This window comes from Callithrix jacchus, chromosome 4 (assembly GCF_049354715.1).
Source record: "Callithrix jacchus isolate 240 chromosome 4, calJac240_pri, whole genome shotgun sequence".
NCBI lineage: Eukaryota > Metazoa > Chordata > Mammalia > Primates > Cebidae > Callithrix > Callithrix jacchus.
The window spans coordinates 75,752,004-75,775,642 of record NC_133505.1 but is presented as its reverse complement, the minus strand read 5'-3'; the positions used below and the strand labels follow the sequence as shown (position 1 = coordinate 75,775,642).

The 23,639-nt window shown below is 40.3% G+C and overlaps 1 protein-coding gene across 6 annotated transcripts in view; it reads right to left on the bottom strand.

Annotated features, from left to right (window-relative positions):
• Positions 1 to 18,830, bottom strand: part of SMAP1 (small ArfGAP 1) — a 218,758-nt gene extending 199,928 nt beyond the window's left edge. For all 6 annotated transcript variants that reach the window (XM_002746707.7, XM_054254157.2, XM_035296054.3 and 3 more), the window contains exon 1: positions 18,563 to 18,830. In XM_002746707.7, the coding sequence (XP_002746753.1) occupies positions 18,563 to 18,680 (118 nt within the window). In that variant the 5' untranslated portion in view covers positions 18,681 to 18,830. The remainder of the gene's footprint in view (positions 1 to 18,562) is intronic.
• Positions 18,831 to 23,639: the final 4,809 nt, after the last annotated feature.

Genomic DNA, 23,639 nt, shown 5'->3' with positions numbered 1-23,639 from the left:
CAAAAGACACAGACTGGCAAATTGGATAAAAAACCAAAATCCATCGGTGTGCTGTATCCAGGAAACCCATCTCACATGTAAGGATACACAAAGGCTCAAAATAAAGAGATGGAGGAAGATTTACCAAGCAAATGGACAGCAAAAAAAAGCAGCAGTTGCAATTCTCATCTCTGATAAAATAGACTTTAAAGCAACAAAGATCAAAAGAGACAAAGAAGGTCATTAGAGAATGGTCAAAGGATTGATACAACAAGAAGAGCTAACAATCCTAAATATATATGGACCCAATACAGGAACACCCAGATATATAAGGAAAGTTCTTAACAACTTACAAAGAGATTTAGACTCCCACACAATAATAGTGGGAGACTTTAACACTCCACTGTCAATATTAGACAGATCAACCAGACAGAAAATTAACAAGGATATCCAGCGCTTGAACTCAGACCTGGAGCAAGCAAACCTGATAGACATTTACAGAACTCGCCACCCAAAATCCACAGAATATACATTCTTCTCAGCACCACATCACACCTACTCTAAAATTGACCACATAATTGGAAGTAAAGCACTCCTCAGCAAATGCAAAACAACTGACATCATAACAGTCTCTCAGAACATAGTGCAATCAAGTTAGAACTCAGAATTCAGAAACTAACTCAGAACCGCTCATGGAAACTGAACAACTGGCTCTTGAATGTTGATTGGATAAACAATGAAATGAAGGCAGAAATAAAGAAGTTCTTCGAAACCAATGAGAACGAAGACACAACATACCAGAATCTCTGGGACACATTTAAAGCAGTCTCCAGAGAAAAATATATAGCAATAAGTAAGTGCCCACATGAGAAGAGTGGAGAGATCCAAAATTGACACCCTATTGTCAAAACTGAAAGAGCTAGAGGAGCAAGATCAAAAAAACTCAAAACCTAGCAGAAGACAAGAAAAAACTAAGATCAGAGCAGAACTGAAGGAAATAGAGACACGAAAAATCCTTCAAATAATCAGTAAATCCAACAGCTGCTGTTTTGAAAAGATTGATAAAAAAGAAAAGAGAGAACAACCAAATAGATGCAATAAAAAACGATAAAGGGGAAATCACCACAGATTCCACAGAAATTCAAACCATCATCAGAGAATATTACAAACAACTCTATGCACATAAACGAGTAAACCTGGAAGAAATGGATACATTCCTGGACACCTGTGTCCTCCCAAGCCTAAACCAGGAGGAAGCTGAAACTATGAACAGACCAATAACAAGGTCTGAAGTCGAGGCAGCAATTAAGAGCCTACCACACAAAAAAAGCCCAGGTCCAGATGGGTTCACAGCCGAATTCTACCAGACATACAAAGAGGAGCTGGTACCATTCCTTCTGAAACTATTCCAAATAATCCAGAAAGAGGAAATCCTTCCCAAATCATTTTATGAGACCAGCATCATCCTGATACCAAAACCCGGCAGAGACTCAACAAGAAAAGAAAACTTCAGGCCAATATCCGTGATGAACATAGACGCAAAAATCTTCAATAAAATACTGGCAAGCTGATTGCAACAGCACATCAAAAAACTTATCCATCATGATCAAGTAGGATTCATCCCAGGGATGCAAGGCTGGTTCAACATACGCAAGTGTATAAACATAATTCACCACATCAACAGAACCAAAAACAAAAACCACAATTATCTCAATTGATGCAGAGAAGGCATTTGACAAAATTCAACAGCATTTTACGCTAAAAACTCTCAATAAACACGGTATTGATGGAACATATCTCAAAGTAATAAAAGAGTTTTATTTGTTTACAACAAACCAACAGACAATATCATACTGAATGGGCAAAAACTGGAAGCATTCCCTTTGAAATCCGGCACTAGACAAGGATGCCCTCTTTCACCACTCCTATTCAATATAGTACTGGAAGTTCTAGCCAAAGCAATCAGGCAAGAAAAAGAAATAAAGGGTATTCAAATAGGAAAGGTGGAAGCCAAATTGTCTCTATTTTCAGACGACATGATAGTATACCTAGAAGACCCATCACCTCAGCCCAAAAACTCCTGAAACTGATAAGCAACTTCAGCAAAGTCTCCGGATATAAAATCAATGTGCAAAAATCACAAGCCTTCCTATACACCAATACCAGACTTAAAGAGAGCCAAATCAAGAATGGACTGCCATTCACAATTGCTACAAAAAGAATAAAATACCAAGGAATACAACTTACAAGGAACATAAGGGACCTCTTCAAGGAAAACTACAAACCACTGCTCAACGAAATAAGAGAGGACACAAACAGATGGAGAAACATTCCATGTTCATGGTTAGGAAGAATCAGTATCATGAAAATGGCTATACTGCACAAAGTAATTACAGATTTAACGCTATCCCCATCAAGCTACCACTGACTTTCTTCACAGAACTGGAAAAAACCACCATGAACTTCATATGGAACAAAAAGAGAGCCCGCATAGCCAAGTCAATTCTAAGCAAAAAGAACACAGCGGGAGGCATCACACTACCGAACTTCAAACTATACTACAAGGCTACAGTAATCAAAACAGCATGGTATGGTACCAAAACAGAGATATAGACCAATGGAACAGAACAGAGGCCTCGGAGGAAACACAACATATCTACAACCATAAAATCTTTGACAAACCTGACAAAAACAAGCAATGGGGAAAGAATTCCCTGTTTAATAAATGTTGTTGGGAAAACTGGCTAGTCATGTGCAGAAATCAGAAACTGGACCCCTTCCTGACACCTTACACTAAAATTAACTCCAGATGGATTAAAGACTTAAACATAAGACCTGGCAACATAAAAACACTAGAAGAAAATCTAGGCAAAACCATTCAGGACACAGGAGTAGGGAAGGACTTCATGAACAAAACAACAAAAGCATTGGCAACAAAAGCCAAAATAGACACATGGGACCTAATCAAACTCCACATTTTCTGCACGGCAAAAGAAACAGTCACTAAACTGAATCGGCAACCAACAGAATGGGAAAAAATTTTTGCAGTTTACCCATCTGACAAAGGGCTGATATCCAGAATTTACAAAGAACTCAAACAGATTTACAGGAAAAAAACAAACAAGCCCATTCAAAAATGGGCAAAGGATATAAACAGACACTTTACAAAAGAAGACATATATGAGGCCAACAAACATATGAAAAAATGCTCATCATCACTGGTCATTAGAGAGATGCAAATCAAAACCACACTGAGATACCATCTCACGCCAGTTAGAATGGTGATCATTAAAAAATCTGGAGACAACAGATGCTGGAGAGGATGTGGAGAAATAGGAACACTTTTACACTGCTGGTGGGAGTGTAAATTAGTTCAACCATTGTGGAAGACAGTGTGGCGATTCCTCAAGGCCTTAGAAATAGAAATTCCATTTGACCCAGCAATCCCATTACTGGGTATATATCCAAAGGACTATAAAACGTTCTACTATAAGGACACATGCACACGAATGTTCACTGCAGCACTGTTTACAATAGCAAAGACCTGGAACCAACCCAAATGCCCATCGATGATAGACTGGACAGGGTAAATGTGGCACATATACACCATGGAATATTACGCAGCAATCGAAAATGATGAGTTTGTGTCGTTTGTAGGGACATGGATGAATCTGGAGAACATCATTCTCAGCAAACTGACACAAGAACAGAAAATCAAATACCACATATTCTCACTCATAGGCGGGTGATGAAAAATGAGAACACGTGGACACAGGGAAGGGAGTACTACACACTGGGGTTTATTGGGGGGAATAGGGGAGGGACAGCAGGGGGGGGATCTGGGAGGGATAGCCTGGGGAGAAATGCCAAATGTTGGTGAAGGGGAGGAAGGCAGCAAAACACACTGCCATGTGTGTACCTATGCAACTATCTTGCATGTTCTGCACATGTACCCCAAAACCTAAAATGCAATAAAAAAAACAGAAAGCCTTTTTAAATATGAGTACCCAGTAATAGACTAGGTACAATAAGTCAGCCATTCTTTTTTTCTTTGTTTTTCAGACAGAGTCTTTCTCTGTCACCAAGGCCAGGATGCAGTGGCATGATCTCCAGTCACTGCAACCTCTGCCTCCCAGGTTCAAGTGATTCTCCTGCCTCAGCCTCCCAAGTAGCTAGAATTACAGGTAGGTGTCATCACGCCCAGCTAATTTTTGAATTTTTAGAGGAGATGGAGTTTCACCATGTTGGCCAGGCTGGTTATGAACTCCTGCCCTAGAGTGATCTGCCAGCCTTGGCCTTCCAAAGTGCTAGGATAAAGGCATGAGCCACAGCGCCTGCCTAGCCATTTTTTATACAGTAGTGGTGGGAAGGTAAACTGGTCCCAACACTTCTGTCAATACAGATCAAACAGGTTTTAATCTGGTATACTCTTTAAGATAGACCTAGGCCGGGCGCAGTGGCTCAAGCCTGTAATCCCAGCACTTTGGGAGGCCGAGGCGGGTGGATCACGAGGTTAAAAGATCGAGACCATCCTGGTCAACATGGTGAAACCCCGTCTCTACAACAAATACAAAAAATTAGCTGGGCATGGTGGCGTGTGCCTGTAATCCCAGCTACTCGGGAGGCTGAGACAGGAGAATTGCCTGAACCCAGGAGGCAGAGGTTGTGGTGAGCCGAGATCGGGCCATTGCACTCCAACCTGGGTAACAAGAGTGAAACTCCGTCTCAAAAAAAAAAAAAAAAAAAAAAGACAGACCTTAGATTTTATTCTGAAGAAAAAAGTGTGCACACAAAGCTTTGCAGCAGCAGTATATGCAAACACAAAAGTTAGAAAACATACTAATCAGTGGAGAGGGATTATTTTTACAAACTTTTATATTATTTTAAAACACTTACAATTAGCCAAAATTCTGCATGTAGGGCCAGACACAGTGGCTAATGCCTGTAATCCCAGCACTTTGGGAAGCCAAGGCAAGCAGATCACTTGAGGTCAGGAGTTTGAGACCAGCCTGGCCAAAACAGTGAAACCAAGTCTCTACTAAAAATTATCTGGGTGTGGCAGCAGGTGACTGTAATCCCAACTACTTGGAGGCTGAGGCAGGAGAATCGCTTGAACCCAGGAGGCAGAGGTTGCAGTGAGACAAGATAGCACGACTGCACTCTGGGCAACAGAGGGAGACTCCATCTCAAAACTATAAAAAAGAAAATTCTGCGCAAAGAATAACCCTAAATCCCCTACAGTGTCCCACTATCCTTATTCTCGGCAAATGACTTCATCAACTAATTGTCCCCTCACATTTCAGACCCATCTTACCCTCTCACAAACTGATCCATATTCTTCCCGATTTTTTTTCTCCTATCAAAAGCTAACCACTTCATTGTGTTTTAAATTTTCTCTAAACCTTGCATTGATATATTACCTAGATATGTCACACTTGCTTCTTAGAGAACTTGCCTGCTTTTAGACATGAAAAAGGAACCCCTATCTGCTATTCCTGTAGCCCTACTGGCACCTAATAGAATATCCAGCACCTAGAGGTGCCCAAAAACCTGATGTTCTAAAGATTCCATAAGCAGCTTTAAAGCTGTGTATGAATAACACAACTCCTCAAAAAAAAAATTAAACCTCTGTTTTCCATGTTTTCAAAGTACTCAATATTCTAATTGACTTACACACACACACACACACACACACACACGGCACCAAAGATTTTTCATTCTTTAAACCAGCATCAAGAAGTCTATCACTTCCACAAAATCTTTACTCAGACCATTAAATTTATTTTTAAGGAAGATGAAAACAACTTTAGGAGTGTATATGTTGCAAAAATTCAAATAAAAGAATTGAAAACCTGCTACATCATCTACAGTAACTATTAACACCAGCAAAAGAAGTATACAACATATTTGTACGTAGTTTTTTTCTGAGACAGGGTCTCACTCTGTCACCCAGGTTGGACAATCACGGCTCACTGCAGCTTTGACCTCCTCAGGAGATCCTCCTACCTTAGCCTCCCAAGTAGCTGGGACCACAGGCACATGTCACCATGCCCAGCTTTTTTTTTTTTTTTTTTAACTTTTTGTAGAAACACAGTTTCAACATTTTTCCAAGGCTGGTCTTGAACTTCTGGGCTCAAGTGGTCCACCCACCTGCCTTGGCCTCCCAAAGTGCTGCGATTATAAATGTGAGCCACCATTCCTAGCCTACGCATTCTATTTTTTTTAAATAAGCTCCCACATCCTGATCCTTAGCAACCACTGACCTATTTTCTATCCCTGTAAGTTTTATCCTTTTATTTAATAGAAATCTATGTAATTGTAGCCAAGTGAGGTAGCTCATGCCTGTAATCTCAGCACTGTGGGAGGCCGAGGCGGGCAGATCACCTGAGGTCAGGGAGTTCGAGATCAACCTGGCCAACATGGCGAAACCCCAACCCTACTAAAAATACAAAAATTAACTGGGCGTGATAGTGCACACCTGTAATCCCAGCTACTCAGGAGGCTAAGGTAGGAGAATCACTTGAACTCAGGAGGCTGCAGTGAGCTGAGATCCCACCACTGCACTCCAGCCTGGGACACAGAGTAAGACTCCATCTCAGAAAAAAAAGAAAGAAATCCATGTAATTGTAATCTGTATTATGTAGTAGTTTGTGTATGGATTCTTTTTGCTAAACATAATGCTCTTATGACTCATCCACTACTTCATTGCTTTGTATTGAAAAACATTATTCCATTGTATGGATGCACCATTTCTTCATCCATTCATCAACTGATAGACATTTGAATTGTTTCCAGTGTTTGGCTATTATGGATAAAGCTGCTATGAACATTCAAGTACTTGTTTTACTTTGTCTGTTAAGTTGCAGTATTTCTTTAGATATTCTGAATAAAGGTCCTTACCAGATATATTTTTCCCAGTCTATGACTTTCAACTGCCACTTGAAAAGCAAAAGTTCTTAATTTTGATGAATTTTGTTTTCTCAATTTTAACTTTATGGAATGTAATTCTGTGTCCCAACCAAGGATCCTTTGCTTAATTCAAGGTCCCAGAGGTTTTCTCCAATGTTTTCTTCTAGCAGTTTCATAGTTTGAGCTCTTAAATTTAGTATTATAATCCATCTCAAATTAGTTTTTGTGAATGGTGTGAGGTAAGGTTCAAGGTATTATACAGTCTGTTGTCATTGTTGAAAAGACTATCCTTTTTCTCCACTGAGTTATCTTGGCACTTCTGTTAAAAATTGACCATAGTATTAGTTTATTTCTGGATTATGTATTATGTTCCACAGATCTATGGCTGTCCTTACACCAATACCACATTGTCTTGATAACTGTAGCTGATAATAACTGCTAATGCCAGGTTGTGTAAGACCTCAAACATTCCTTTTCTTTTTCAATGTTTTGATTTTGGAAGTTCCCTTGCATTTCATTAAAAATTTTAGAATCAGCTTGTCAGTTGCAACAAAAAAGCCTTCTGCGATTATGACTGGAATAATGTTGAATCTAGAGACAAATTTGGAAAGAAGTAACATCTTAAAAATATTAAGTCTTCTAATCCATGAACATGGCATCTCTGATACCTCTCTCCACTTTTTTAGGCACAGTATTCATTAATTTCTCTCAGCAATCTTCTGTAATTTTCAGTATACAAGTATTGCACGTTTTGTTAAATTTATTCCACAGTTTTTATATTGTTATGCTATCATAAATAGTAATTTTTACTTCAACTTCCAATTATTTGCTGCTAGTACAGAGTTACTTTTTCTACAATCACTTTATTTTTGTAAATTTAATAAACTCAATTATTCAAACTCTAATAGCTTTTCTATAAATTTCTTAGGATTTCCTACATAAATGATCATATTGCAAAGAGATCATTAAATGACTCTTGCATGCATGTATGTATTTTTAAATAGGTCCTGTGAGAATGGCTAATTTAAGTAGTACTTCATCACCCTATACCATCTTAAATACATCCAAGTCAGTACCACTTACAAAAATCTAGATTCCATATATAATTTTTATCACAAATCCACTTTGGTAGGCAGAATAATGGCCCCCAAAGATGTCCTGTTCTATCCTTGGAACCTCTGTGAATAACTTAAGGACACTGAGGTGGCAGTATTGCCCTGGATTACTCAGATAAACCCAATGTAATCAATCACAAGGTTCACAGAAGTGCCAGAGAAGATGTAATAATGGAAGCAGAGGGCAAGGAGGAGCAGAATCAAAGATGACACACTGCGAGTTTCAAAGACAGAGAAAGGAGCCATGAGCCAAGTAATACAAGCTGGAAAAGAAAATAGATTCTTCCCTAGGACCTCCAGAAGGAACACAAGCCTGCTTACACCTTGCCTTTAGCTCAATAAGACTCCTTTTGGACTGTGACCTCCGAACCTGCTAAAATGATAAATTTGTATTGTTTTAAGCCGTTAAGTTTGTAGAATTTTTTAATAGCAGCAATAGGAAATGAACATACTGGTGATGATCATTTCACTTAAATATTCTTGTGTTAATTTTTTGTCACTGTACACCATCGTAACCCTACACCAAAAGCAACTTCCAAGAGTGGAAATGCTTGAAAGAAAATAGCACCTAGACTAAATCATAATTTTTATGATTTTTTTCCTATACTGGAAGATAAAGCTATCCCAAATATTATTTCTCACAGAATTCCCTTTATTTTCTTTAGTTTAGGCTTGAGCTGATCACTGCTCAATCAAAGACACTCTTTTACAAAAGATCAGTGACAGACATCTGAAGGTCTATTATCAATCACTTGGATCTCTGGTGAAATGGAGACCAAAAATTGCTGGGGTACAGGGGCCACAGAGAATGGAAGATTATTAGAATTACTTATAATTCTCTTCCCTTTGGACCCTCAAGGTCCTCACATTTATCCCTCAACATATATGTGAACATAAAATTAGCATGTTTCCAATAGAAAGTGAAATAATTTTTTAAATGACTTCTATATGGTACTCCAACTAAATGTCACTCCAAGTTAAACACAGTGCTACCTAACACCTGAGGTAGAAAATACTGACATTAGGCTGGGCACGGTGGCTCACGCCTGTAATCCCAGCACTTTAGGAGGCCAAGATGGGAGAATCACGAGGTCAGGAGTTTGAGACCAGCCTGGCCCATAGTGAAACCCCATCTTTACTAAAAATACCAAAATTAGCCAGGCATGGTGGCATGTGCCTGTAGTCCCAGCTATTTGGGATGCAGAGGCTGCAGTAAACTGAGATCAAGCCACTGCACTCCAGCCCGGGCAACAGAGCAAGACTCCGTCTCAAAAAAAAAAAAAAAAGATAATACATTAATAGTAAGAAAGCATTACAGTGAAAAAGTTCCAAACAAAAGGACTCCTCAAACCGTGGGGAAGAGTACTATGAGTTGTGTGATATAGCCTGGGATAATTAAAGATAATACCAGACAAATTTGCTCAGCAAGACCTAAATCATCAGTGAAAAGCTTTAAATAAAAATGATGAAAGTTTGATGACAATTCAAATGTCAATAGGAACCAAAAAGTAAACTCTCAATCACAGAATTTTTTAATAATAATAGTAAATACTGACATAGAAGTGACAAGGTATGGGATTCAAGAAAGAACACAGACAACAACAGGGTTGAAATAAACCTCTGCAATAAGGATTAAAGAGAACAAGGACAACTGGTCACTAAGCAAGTCATAGGGAAAGCTCAGGCTGAAACCTTGCTTTGCTCAACCAGGCTAATGTTCTTTCAATTCTATAACACTGTATCTATGGTTTAAAAAACCCAAGTAGATGAAGATGAACAGTACCTGACCTAAGGATATAACTGCAAAAACAGAAAAATACATAGATCGAAATATATATATATGTATATGTGTATGTATATATATATGGAAGACAAAACAGAAACAGGAACACTAAAGGACTTCTCTGTGGACTCAGTAAAGTTTAGCAGTTGCTCACACCTCTAATCCTAGCACCTTGGGAGGCCCAGGAGGGAGGATTGCTTGAGGTCATGAGTTTGAAAGCCTGAACAACATAGCAAGACCCCTCCCCCAAACACCCAACAAAAAAGTTTTTTTTTTTAATTAGCCAGACATGGTGACAAGCCTATGTGTGGGAGGCTGTGACAGGCAGATCACTTAAACCCAGGAGTAAGAGGCTGCAATGAGCTATGATCACACTTCTGCATCCCAACATGGGCAACAGCATAAGACCCTGTCTCTATAAAAAGGAAAAAAATAAATAAATAAAATAAAGCTTAGTGATGAGACAAAAATTCCAACTTGTTATGGTATTTTGAGGTTATGGTGGTTCTGCTATTAATGCAAGGAGGGAAACAAAAATTAAGATTGCCCACATTTGAATACATTTGGCAATAATCTGAGAAAAATCTTAAGTTAGCTGAAGGTGATAGTCTTCCCAACAACCACCTCTTTCATCACAAAATGTCTACAACAAACACCGGTGTTTTATCTATCATACCATCAAACATAGTTCATAGCACAGACTTGGACTAGATCTTCTGGGCTCTACTCGACTGAACAGTTCAGATTCCCACCCCCATGTCATCTCAAAAAAGTCACAATTTCCCCAGTGCTTACAAAATCACAATAAAACTACAATTTCTACCGTGCTTATAAAGGCCTTTAATGCTCATCCTTTCTCCTCCAGATTGTACCCTTACTAGCAGACTAAGTTCTAGAGCCAGCAAACATATACTGAGGCTCCAACATGTCCCGTATGATATACTGGAAGAAAGTATATATTACCAATTATGCTTGGAGGTCCCCAAGACCATCGTCAGGTTCAGTAATTTGCTAAGAAGATTCAAAAGATTCACTATACAGTTGTACTCATGGTTATTGATTTATTATGGCAAAAAGATACTAAGTATAATCAGCAAAGGGGAAAGGCACAAAAAGTCCAGGGGAAATCAGGAACAAACATCCAGGTGCTCCCTTCCAGTGAAGTTGCACTGAACACACTTAATTCTCCCAGCAATGAGCTGTGACAACACATGTGAAATGATGCCAAAGAAGCAAGCTCATTAGAGACTGAGTGCCAAAGGTTGTTAGGAAGGCTGGTCATTGTAGGTAGCCCTGCTGGCACATATGCCAATTCCAGACTCCCAGAAGAAAAGCAGACACTCAACATAAACCACATTCATTATACGACGCAGGCACAATGACAGACTCTTATCATTTAGGGTAGTGGGACCACCCCCAAGTTCCCACTCAGATGTCAGTCAAGGGCTATGAGGCCTGCTTTGTTAACTCTCTTCTTCACACCAATGACTAACAGATACTTTTGAGCATGAACCTTATCTACCTATTCCCTGCTAATCCCCAGCTCCTTAAAACCACCAGTCACCCTCCTAAGTTTTGTTTTGTTTTTTGTTTGTTTGTTTTTTGCTTTGAGATGGAGTCTCACTGTGTTGCTCAGGCTGGAATGCAATGGCATGATCTTAGCTCACTGCAATCTCCACCTCCTGGGTTCAAATTATTCTCCAGTCTAAGCCTTCCACGTAGCTGGGACTACAGGCATACATACACTACCACACCTGACTAATTTTTGTATTTTTAGTAGAGATGGGGTTTCCCCATGTTGGGCAAGCCGGTCTAAAACTCCTGACCTCAAGTGATCCACCACCTTCGCCCCCCAACATGTTGGGATTACAGGTGTCAGCTACTGATCCTAGCCTCTAAAAATTTTTTAATGAAAAAATTCCTGGCTCCACCACTTTATGTTCTGTGTACCTAGATAATATTATCACCTACCTCAAAGGTTGTTTTGAGGATTAAATGAGTTAATATATGTAAAGTGTGAAGTACATCATCTCTGGTTAAAAAAAAAAAAAACTATATAATTTGTGACTACATACATAATGCTATTATTTGCTTCTTCTTTTTTTTTTTTTTTTTAACATTTTCCAGGTCACAATGGAGCTATCCTATCTCTAAATTTCTAATGAATCTACCAATGTAAACATAAGATTAGAAGTTAACTGGCAATTGTTTTATATCTACTGAGATCTCTAACTAGCTTACAGACAATTATACCCAAAACTTTTGTTTTTGTTGTTGTTTTTTTTGAGATAGAGTCTCACTCTGTCGCCCAGGCTGAAGTGCAGCAGCTCGATCTTGGCTCACTGCAACCTCTGCCTCCAGCGTTCAACCATTTCTCCTGCCTCAGCCTCCCAAGTAGCTGGGACTACAGACGTGTGTCACTGCTCCTGGCTAATTTTAGTATTTTTAGTAGAGACAAGGGTTTGCAATATTGGCCAGTCTGGTCTTGAACTCCTGGCCCCAGATGATCCACCCACCTCAGTCTCCCAAAATGCTGAAATTACAGGTGTGAGCCACTTCAACTGGCCTCCAAAATTTTTTTTAACAAACACAATGGTACCTAACATAGTACTTAATCTTTTTAGTGCCCAGAAAATATTGATTTATCAACAAAATTAAATGTCTTTACAGTGGTAAGAACGTAAGACAGTCAACTCTTCTGATAATAATTACAATAAAATGGCCCCCAAGTTTCTTTGATCTTCTTGCACTGAGAAAATTGAGAAATTGAACTAAAATGGCTTGAGTCTAATCTGTTAAAAGCCTATTCGTAGAAGCATATGAAACAAGCAAAAGGCGCTGGGCATGGCAGCTCACACCTGCAATCACAGCACTTTGGGAGGCTGAGGTGGGCAGATCACTTGAACCCAGGAGTTCAAGACTAGCCTGGGCCACATGACAAAACCTGGTCTCTACAAAAAATACAAAAATTAGCTGGGCATGGTGGCATACATCTGTAGTCCCAGCTATTTGAGAGGCAGAGGTGGGAGGATCACTTGAACCAGGGAGGCAGAGGGTGCAGCATGCCAACATCACACCACTGCACTCCAGCCAGGCGACAGTTAAACCCTGTTCCCTGCTCAAAAAAAAAAAAGGGCCAAAGGCTTGAGTTTATAAAGTACATAATTACTTTCAAATATTCTACTTTGTCTTAAAGAGAGCATGAATTCCAGTCCTCTACAGGTTAATAAAGATGGATAAAGGTGTGTGTGTGTGTGTGTGTGTGTGTGTGTGTGTGTGTATCTCTTGTAGAGCAACAATTTAGAAGATGTAAGTCTCCTTAATGAAGTATTGAAAGAAAGTTTTATCTCAAACAAAAAAAAAGTCAAAGAAGAACTGCGAAGAACAAAAGGAGGGGAGACAACATGCAGCGAAAGTTTTAAACTGATGAGTCAGAGATCCATGGTTTCCATCTCAGCTCTGACACCAGGACTCTACACAATCAGGAAAAACTTCAAGATCAGCAGAATTACAAGAACAGACCCATCAGACTGAAGTTTCACATTTTGAGGAAATTTTTAGATGGGCAAATTTCTTCAGGTGAATTATAATCAGACTTTTATTTATATAAATTTGTCCCATAAGCATCAACATCATAATAAACACCAATTCCCCAAGGTGAACTTTACTTTTTAGTAAAAATTACTACACTTTAAAATGTAACAACTCTAAAATATCAAAGACTTAATAAAAAACATGAACTCTTGGATTGGCTCTTGCAACCAAATGGGCTCTACACATTTTTACTTTTTGAGACGTTTAGAAAGCTAAGACTCCCTTGAAAGCAAGGTACTGGACATAATTAGGTTCTGCCAATTATTTGCCCATGGAAAAACAGAAAGGGAAACTAACAAAAAATCTCTACAGACACTAAGTGGTTGCAGCACCATAGGCCTTATTCCCCCATCATCGTGCCAGTTTCATGGGTGAGAAGCAGCTATGACAGTGGAACATCAGAAGCAGTGGCTGTATGTGTGGCCCTGAGAGCAGAAGTTCAGTACTGACTTTCTGACTTTCCCTCTTACATCCCTTCCAATGACTTGGTACATACCTGATTCCTGAAAATAGCTACAGTGGATCTGTTTCCTGCTCTGCATCCTGACTTATACATTGCCACTGTATGAATTTAGGTCCTCTTACCCTTTTCCTGAACACTGTTCAACATCTCCTAACTCAGGATTTGCTTGCAATCTTCACTATCCCAGTTCTTCCTCTGACCTGGGAACCACCAAAACTGATCATGCTTAAAGAAAGCTTATCCAGTAAGGGCCATATAAAACTACTTCTGTTCTTTCATACCTGTACATGTTTGTGTACAGCTGTGACCTTTAATTCCTTCTCTACCTGATGAAATCCCACTCCACCTTTAGAACTTAGCTCAAATGAAGAAGACTCCTTCTGTGACTCTCCCAACAAGGTCACTCCACATGCCACTCCCTTTCACAGGTGCACTTCCTTTCACACACACCCTGCTGCCTGCCAGGGGCTCTGTGCTCATTCACACATTCACTCATTCAAAAAATACTTGCTAAGTTACATTTACCTACCACATGTCCTACTACCCTAAGCAAGATAAATAAGATCTCTTCTCTCTTGCAGCTATAATCCAACAGGGATATAGTGTACCCCATAAGTACCTAAATAATGCTTAATTACAATTGTGGTAAGTGTAATAAATGATTCAGGGTGCTGTCTTTTACATATAAACAGAAGTCTAACCTAATCTCAGAGGATCAAGGAGAATTATTTCCCTTGAAAAGACACTTAAGCAGGAACTGAAAGATGAGCAAAAGCTGAGCAGGTAAAAAATTGTTACAAAGCTTCCCAGACAGAAGAACAGCACGTGCAAAGGTCTTTAGACAGCATTCTAGGACTGTAAAGGCCACCAATGGGCAAAAGTCAAGGTGCAAGGGGAAAAACAGCCCAAAATAAGTGTAAAGAAGTTATTTCTTACATCCATTTAGAAGCACTTAGCACATTGTTTCAGAATGATTTGTTTGCAAAAAAAAAACAAACAAAAAAAAAACCATACTAAACTCCTTTAGGTCTTACAAATTTTTTTAGCTCTCTTACCTGATATAATACCTAACAGTGTGTCTTCAAGTCAAGATCTGCAGAATGAAGAAACAAGTGTTTGATCTGAGCAAAGAGTTTACCCTCTCAATACCAGATAGGCTGAACAAAACAATCTCTAGGGTTAAAAAACCTTGTTTCTGACTACCCAAAATTGTCTGGGTAAGAGACCCACTTTCATACCAATTCAAACATAGAAATCAAAACTAGAAAAAGGTAGAAACAGACCAAATGGTCATCAATAGATGGACAAATTGTGGTCTATCCATACAATGGAATATTATTCAGCCATTAAAGGAATGAGGTACTGACACATGCCACAAAATGAATGAACTTTGAAAACATATGAAGTGAAAGTCAGAAACAAAAGTCCACATGTTGTATTATATTAAATATCCACAACAGGCAAACCCACAGAGACAGAACATGCAGTGGTGTCCGTCAGTGGCTGGAAAGAGGGGACAATGGGAAGAAAACTGCCCAATGTGAATTTTACCTTTACACAACTTTTAAATCTCAGAAATATACATTAGCAAGCATGGGACATGTCAATGTGGTGCCTGCCAAGCCCAGCACTGTTTTCTAGGAGCCCTACCCTGCCAAGTTCAGGCCGCTCTTGATGTCCAGCATAGATGTCCTATTCCAAGCATGTGAAAAAACAGAGAAGTGAAAAAAAAAAAGAATTAAAGCTAGCATTACCTGTGGATGACATATTAAATACTAAAAACTAAACTTAAAACTGGAAAGGCATTCTCAGTCCTCACCGCTCCCTAAAGTGCCACCAACTAATAACCAACAAAGCTGCTTTAAACTCCCACTGAGTCATGAACGCAGCCAGGAGAGAAGAGTAGTTCCATCTGCCTGCTCTTAAATTCTCCAGTTGTTCAATAGATTTGGTAAGAGCAGGATTCAAGAGCAAGAAACTGGCACCTCTGCCATTCTTTTCTCCTCCCTTTCTTCCCAAATACTGTCAATCCAGGAAACACAAGTAGGTGATTCAGTAAGAAAACGTCAAAACCCAATTGACATACCACTACCAACTATTATAAGGCAAGAGAATGTCGGCATCTCAAATCCTAAGCTTTAATTTTGGTACATATTCTTAAAGTTCAGTGAGAGAAGCATTCTTTGAAAGAAAGAAAATTGAGCTAACTAGGAAATAACTTTGAAATGCAGTACATGAAAAGCTTTATGCAATTTACTAGGCAGTAAAGAAAACATCAATACATACACAGAATGAAACTTCTCAGTAACTGAGCTGTAGAGAAAGACCCTTAACATATCTTTTAAAAGCAGTACATTTATAATTTCATCCTAGCACATAGATCCAAAATCATGTAACAAGCCAAGAGTTCTATTATAAAAAGCCTCCATAGTGTAGTTCAACCTTACCAAAGACTCAAAAACTGCAAAAATACATTTAAATCAATTGCTCTATCATGTCGAATTTTTCAATTATTACAACTATGAAATCAAGTCCCAAAAGTGGCCTTGCCTGTGATTTTTTTGCCTGAAAGATCAAGATAAAATAATTTACAAGATCATTTTAATATTAATCTAGATTTAGTAGCAACAAGAAAAAAATCATCCTTGTAAATCATGAACCTGGAGTTCATGTCCTTCAGGCTGCATCCCTGTACTCATTCTCTTCTCTCCCACTTCTTCACTTCTCAAAAACAAGTAAACCAACAAAAGGCCAGACAAAATCAAAATACCAAAGACATTCATTCAATACTTATCTACTGATTTCCGTGGCAATACACTGAGCAAAACAAATACTTCCTATTCTTCAGGTCCAAAGAAGTAAAACTTTTTATCCTAATTTAAGAAGTACATGATTCTCTTCTCCCCATCCCAAAAACAGTAAATTGAAAAAAAAAAAAAATGTTAACATGGTTAATAATGGCTTTTAAAAATCTGGATTTTAGAAAGCATTAGTAAATCTGATTTTATGAAGTACTTTTTTAGAAACAGAAATTTCAACAAAAATTAAATTATTTTCTAATGTCTATAGATGAAGGTTAATTCTGAAACTGTTACTATTCATTTAATGAACAGATTTAATATTTACCACCATTTTACTTAACCATGTTATTACTCAAAATGACAACATATGTACTATTTAATTTCAGCTCCCTTCTTCTTAGCCTTTTAAAGGACCATTTTTCAGTGTTTCACTAGTGCAGTCAATGAAGATCAAGCAACTGAGCCTCCATACAGAACAGAACTCCCCATAACCACACACAATCAAGTTATCAGGAAAACAAATATTACTACAAGAACCAGACATTCACTGTGTAAAAACTCATCACCTGAAAAGGTTACATAGGATAATTATAATTTTGACTCAATCAAGTTACTATATTGAAAAGTGCTTCATAAAAATACTCTAGTTACAATAGTCCCACATGATTCTTACAGTAATTCAGTACCTGTTATGACAGTGAAGTAACTTGCTGATGCTGTGTGGCTCAGTCTAGTCAAATATTACCAGCTTACTGAAATGTGACTCATTTATATAGTATTAAGAAAGAACAGTAAAGCGTCAGAAAAGTCTAAGTCAAGTAACACAGAAATCTTAAATGACATTCCCCAAAGAGACTGTCTCCTGCTTTGGAGAACTACCCTATTTCTCACCCAATAACGAAATAAACCAATTAAAAATACATGAGACATTGCTTCTTAAAAAAATCAGAAATACATTTCCCATGAGATTACTTACAAGACATTAAACATAAATCAGATCTCCAAACACAAAACATAGCAACTAAAAATAGTATATCTATTTCAAAGGCTGAGGCAGCAGCCCTCCAACTGAACAAACTAAAATTAGGTATTTTCCAACTCTAGATCTTTAAAATGAAACTTCAACATTTATGAGGTGCACAAATCAGTGTCCACATACTCTCCCAAACTGGCTGGTCAGAGAAAACCTAATTACTAAAATCTTCAGAAATATAAACCCACTGTCCTCCAAGAGACTCATGTTGAAATTCCTCTTCATTCTAGCAATAACCAGATTAAAAAAACAATACTACTACTCTTAAAGAGCTTTCTCCAATTAATTTACTTCGTAAAACTCAAACCCACCGAAAAAGACCACCACACTCGTTTTCAGGAAGCAGAAACAAGAGCCCTGTACAAAAGCTGTTAGGTGGGCAGGCAGGTAGGGCTCGGTCTGGGAGACCAAGAATCCGAGCCCGGAGAGGGAGGACGGGGTCACATCGAAGGGTAGTGGAGAGGATCAAGACCTAAGGGCGGCTCCACCCACAGAGACAGCTGTGAGCAGAGCTAGGAGGACAACTCTCTAAACCTAAGCTCTGCCCAGACCTGCGCCGGATGCCGCGCTCCCAGCCAGGTTCCTATCCCCAGCCCTGCAGAGGGTCCGAGCATCGCGACGGCGGACACCTGCTCAACTCGGGGTCTGGGAGGAGAAGGGGCTGGGGCCACTGACAGGGCCTGCGGGCCTGACCTCGCCGCCGCCTCTGGCGGACTTAAGGGTCGACAGCAGCCCGGCACCCGCCCGCTCAGCCACCCGCCCTCCCGTCAGGGCCGGGGCCGGCCGGCGAAGCCGAAGCATCCGCTCAGCCCCGAGCGCCGCAGCGGCGGGAAGGTCACCCGTCGCAGGAGGCCCGACCGAGGGCAGCAAAGACGTCCGAACTACCTTTGGCCTCGCAGTCGGCGCAGTACTTGTTGTCCTCCTCTCTCAGAAGCTTGGAGAGGATGAGCTGGTGCTGTTCGTTCAGCTTCTGAGCCTTTTCCCTGCAGGAGCGCGTCGCCATCTCGGCAGCGGGGCGGGGAACCCGGGAAAGCTACAGCGGCGGCGGACGCTGGCTGAAGCCGGGCAGAGTGAACGCACCTGGCGCCGCCCGGACCGCGGGCAGCCTCAGCCCAGGAAACGGCGGCGGCGGCGGCGGCAGCTGGAACAGGAGGAGGGGCAGCAGCGGCGGCGGCGGTGGCAGCGCCGACGTGTCCCGCCTCCTCGCCGGGCCGGCCAGCACGCACCGCTAGAGCCGGGGAGGGGAGGGGGGAGGGAGACGACGACGCGTCGAGGCTTCCGGGTGGCGCGGAGGAAGAAACCCGGGCGCTGGGCGCACTGCGCGTGCGCGGAACGTACGTAGCCTGGCCCGCAGGGTGTTTCCGCAAAAGGGCCTTCTGCCCAAGGTGATTCCGGAAAGGTAGCTGGCACTGCCTCATGCGGGTTTCCCCCGCTTTTGAGATGTGATGGTCCCCGAGGGCCTCGAGTAAAACCCGGTAATGGAAGACCTTTTACAAGGAGGCACTTTCACTTGCCCTTTTGCCTTTCCTCTTGCTGGCACAACATTGGAAATGCAGAAATTCTAGCGACTGGGTGGGTTCATTTATTCATTTGGGGTATTCGCCTGTAGTGTAGAAACTGGAGACAGTGGAATAAAAGAGGAAAAACGGTTTCTTACATTTTGAGGGCAAGAAATAATCTAGTAGTGACATGCATTGAGGGATAACATTTTATTGAGGGATTACTCTCTTATAAGAACTATTAGCTTGTTTAACCCTTTCTCCAACCTTATGATATTGTTATCCTCATTACACAGAGGAGGAAGTTGAGGCATAGAGGAGTTATGTAACCTGCCCAGATTACAGAGCTACTCAGTGGAGGAGTTGAGATTCAAATACAAAGCAGTCCTGCTCCAGAGTCTAAAACACCTGACAGTAAGCCCTTCCATAAGGGGGAAAGTGTGATTAGGAAGCCAAATACTAGGCGGTAATACTTTAACAAGAAGCTGTGGGGTCTACTGGGGGGAATAGGGGAGGGACCGCGGGCGGGGGGGAGCTGGGGAGGGATAGCCTGGGGAGAAGTGCCAAATGTGGGTGAAGGGGAGGAAGGTAGCAAAACACACTGCCATGTGTGTACCTATGCAACTGTCTTGCATGTTCTGCACATGTACCCCCAAACCTAAAATGCAATAAAAAAAAAATAAATAAATAATAGTGATCCTTAATCCGAGAGAGAGAGAACTAAAGAAAGAAAATACTTTTGATTGGAACCCAGACCCTAATCCAGGCTCATGAGGTTTGAACTCTGGGTAAGGCAGTTTAAATGATTTGACATGTTGTATATTATAAGGAAGTTCTAATATGGGTCTTATGCAAGGGTAATAAACACAGTCCTTGCCTGCGGTGAGGCAGATGCTAAGAAAGGTGATGAGCAAGAGTCGGTCCTACACTTTTTAGTAAGGCCAATTTCTAGCCCTGTTCTTGGCACAGGGACTCAAAAATGTTTGTGGGATTAAATTGAGTGGATATGGCAATGAAGATGCTCAGTAATTAAACAAATTAGAGCTTAAACTGCATAGCTCTGACAAATAACAACTAGGGAGATATCAGGGTGAGTTCCAATAAACAGAAAAAAAACATTATGTGGGAGGTAGAATTTATGAGACTTGTCCTGAAAATAGGCTTAATTTAGATGGGGACTGGGGAGGGAGATATTAAGGAAGAGCAGCATACACAAAAGCATAAAGACTTCAAGTACCTTGGAAAACAGACTGCACAAAGAGTACTACTTAGGATGGAGTGAGAGATAAGGCTGCATAAATAAACTATGATACAATTATGGAAGACTTGGGAAGCCAGACAAAGTAATCTGGCCTTGATGCAATTGACGGTAGAAAACCTATAGATTCTTCAAGTAGGGTAATAGCGTAATAAAAAGGATCTTTTGGGAAAGTTAGACCTTCAGTAACCAGTAAACAAATACCATTTTTTGAGTACCTCACCTCCCTACAAAAACTCTGTTCGGCACTGTAAGGACTCAGAAAAATGGAATGCAAATTTACCACCAAAAAATGACCTTCGGGATGGATTGAAGGGTCACAACAATGTCCAGCAGAAATACTTGTATGCCACACGTATAACTTTAAATAATACATAGCCACACTTAAAAACAGAAAAAGAAACATAAAATTCATTTTACTAATACATTTTAATTCAATGTATCCAAAATATTTTTAAGATGTGATATAAAAAATTAGTGAGATATTTTGCATTCTTGTTTTCATACTGTCTTCAAAATGCTGTATTACACTTAACAGCTCATTTCATTTTAGAGTAGCTGAATTTATTTTTTAATTTAAAAATTATCAAAAAAAATTGAGGGTAGGAGTTCAAGACCATGCTGGTCTGTGGGGGTCTCACTATGTGGGCCAGCATGGTCTTGAATTCCTTGCCTCAAGCTATCCTTCCACCTTGGCCTCCCCAAAGTGCTAGGATTACAGGGGTTAGCTGCTGTGCCCAGCGTGGAGTAGCTGAATTTCAACTGTTCAGCAGCCATATGAGACTAGTGGATCATTAATGAATAGCGTTGTTCTAGATGGTCAGCTAGAGGCTATTAAAATGTAAATTTGAGTTGATTGTGTTTTAAAGCTATAGTAGAAAGAAAGAGACTGGTCCCCAAAATATCTTGGGAAGAAAACAACATTGCACTTATTCACCAATATTTATTAAACAAATTCTATCTGGTACACTAATAATCAGAAGCTTACAGTCTACTGTGAGATATAAATATGTAAATAGAAAAGAACTACACTGTAAAGTCTATAAAGTCTACAGCAAATATAAAGTGTTCTGGGAGCAAAAGGAACACAATATCCAGTATCCTGGGAAAATCAATCTGGGAAAGTTTCACAGAGGAGGTGATGCTTAAACTTGGCTTTTAACAGATGGGGGAATTTTTCAAGTGAATGGGGGTGGAGTGGAGAAAAAGTGGACTCACTTTAAAAAACACATATGGACTTCTGAAAGTTCAGGGTTATATGAGTATATGAGGCCCAAGAAACCTAGAATGTATTCAGAGAACGTGAAGGTAGGAAAGGAAACAAGATGGAGAGGTAGATTGCCATTAGAGGGTTAAGAGCTTTGTAGCCAAGCAACAGAGTTTGAACCTCATAGGTTTATAGAACCAATAGAAGTTTTTACATGGAAAAATGACTTTATAAGCTTTCTTCTCAGTAACTACAGTGGCAGTAGGGAGAACTTGTTTCATGGGAACAGATTACAGGGCTGTCGCAATAATAGTCCAAAGAAGATACGATGAAGGCCTATTTTAAGCAAGTAGCATAGGGTTTGGGAGAGACAGAATCAAATGATGTTTTAAAATTAGAAGAGCAAGATTTGGCAGCTGACTATACGTGGAAGGTAAGAGAAAGAAGGTGAGAATAACACCAAGCTTTCTAAGTTGGGAGACAGGTACATAGTGTTGTCATTAAACCTGATCAAGAATAGAAGGGGTAGGCCTCTCAGTCCAGCAGTGACAGGGCTGAGCCAGCAGCACCAATCCTCCCAGTTATCCATGTGCTCAGCTTCCTGCTCTGCAACCATGACACAAACAAGCCATCTCCTTTGCCAAGGACCATCTGGCTGGTGGCATTGCTGTTGCCATCACCAAGATAGTTGTGGCCCTGACTGAGCAGGTGAAGCTGCAATAGCAGATGCAAGGTGCCAGGAAGCAGATGACAGCTGACAGCAGTGCACAGGCATTGTGGACTACTTCCTTAAGCAAGCCCTCATCTTCACATTCAAGGATAAGTAGATACAACTATTCCTGGGAGTATGGATCAACACATGCAGTTCTGGAGTTGTTTTGCCCACAATCTGGCCTCCAGCAAGACAGCCAGAGCCACCTATCTCTGCTTTGTGTACTCAATGAATTTTGCCAGAACCCATCTGGTGGTCAATGTTGGGAAAGCGTACACAGACCTGGGATTCAAGTTCAAACATTTGGGAGACTGGTGAAGATAAGTAAGTTTGATGAGATCTGGGTCCTGTACCAGGGCTTCAGCATCTCTGTGCAGGGTATCATCCTTTTCTGGGCAGCATGAAGGCCTAAGGCATGTTCCCTCACTTCAAGACCACCATATCATGGTGAGCCAGATGATTGCCCAGACTGTGATGGTTGTGGCCAAAATGGTCTTCTACCCATTGGGCCCTGTGCAGACACAAAGGAGCCAAAATACTCTACATGGGAACCCTCAATTGCTGAAGGAAGGAAGATTTTCAAAGAGGAAAGGGGAAGGCCTTCTTCAAGAGTGCATGGTCTAATGTTCTCAGAGATATGGGGAGAGCTTTTAGGCCAATCCTATATGTGGAAATGAAGATTAAGTGTGTTTCCTCATTAGAAATGGAAACCAAGAGAATCATGTAGCATACATAACTGTTACAGACCTCTGACCTTTGAGAAATGTGTCATTGTCTCTGTCCTGGCCATAGTATATCAGTAGAATGCTAGGGAAGGTTTTAGAAAAGGGGTTCACTATGATCATATTCAACCATTAGTACCCTGAATCCATGCACGCATTCCTGGGGTAATTATGACATCACATGGGTCCACAAATGAGGCAGTTCCTTCAAACACACCCATGGTCCAGGAGCTTGTAGAACACAAATTGTGTTTAAGTATTTATTTTTTTAAAAATCATGTCTCCCATTTGTATTTGAGCACAATCACCTCTTTTGCACAGCCAAATATTTACAATCATGTTTGTGTTGGACATTCTTCTGCAAAATAGTGAAAATAAGACACTGAAAAAACAAGAAAGAATAAAAAGAGATAGTCCAGATCTGGGATCAGGGCAAAAGCAGCATTTGCTTGGGGACATGTTAAGTTTAAGATGTACCTAGGACATCCAGCTTCATGTGTTTAGTAAGACATTATATATTTACTTCTAGAACTCTGGAGAGAAGTTACTACTGGTGAAAGTCAT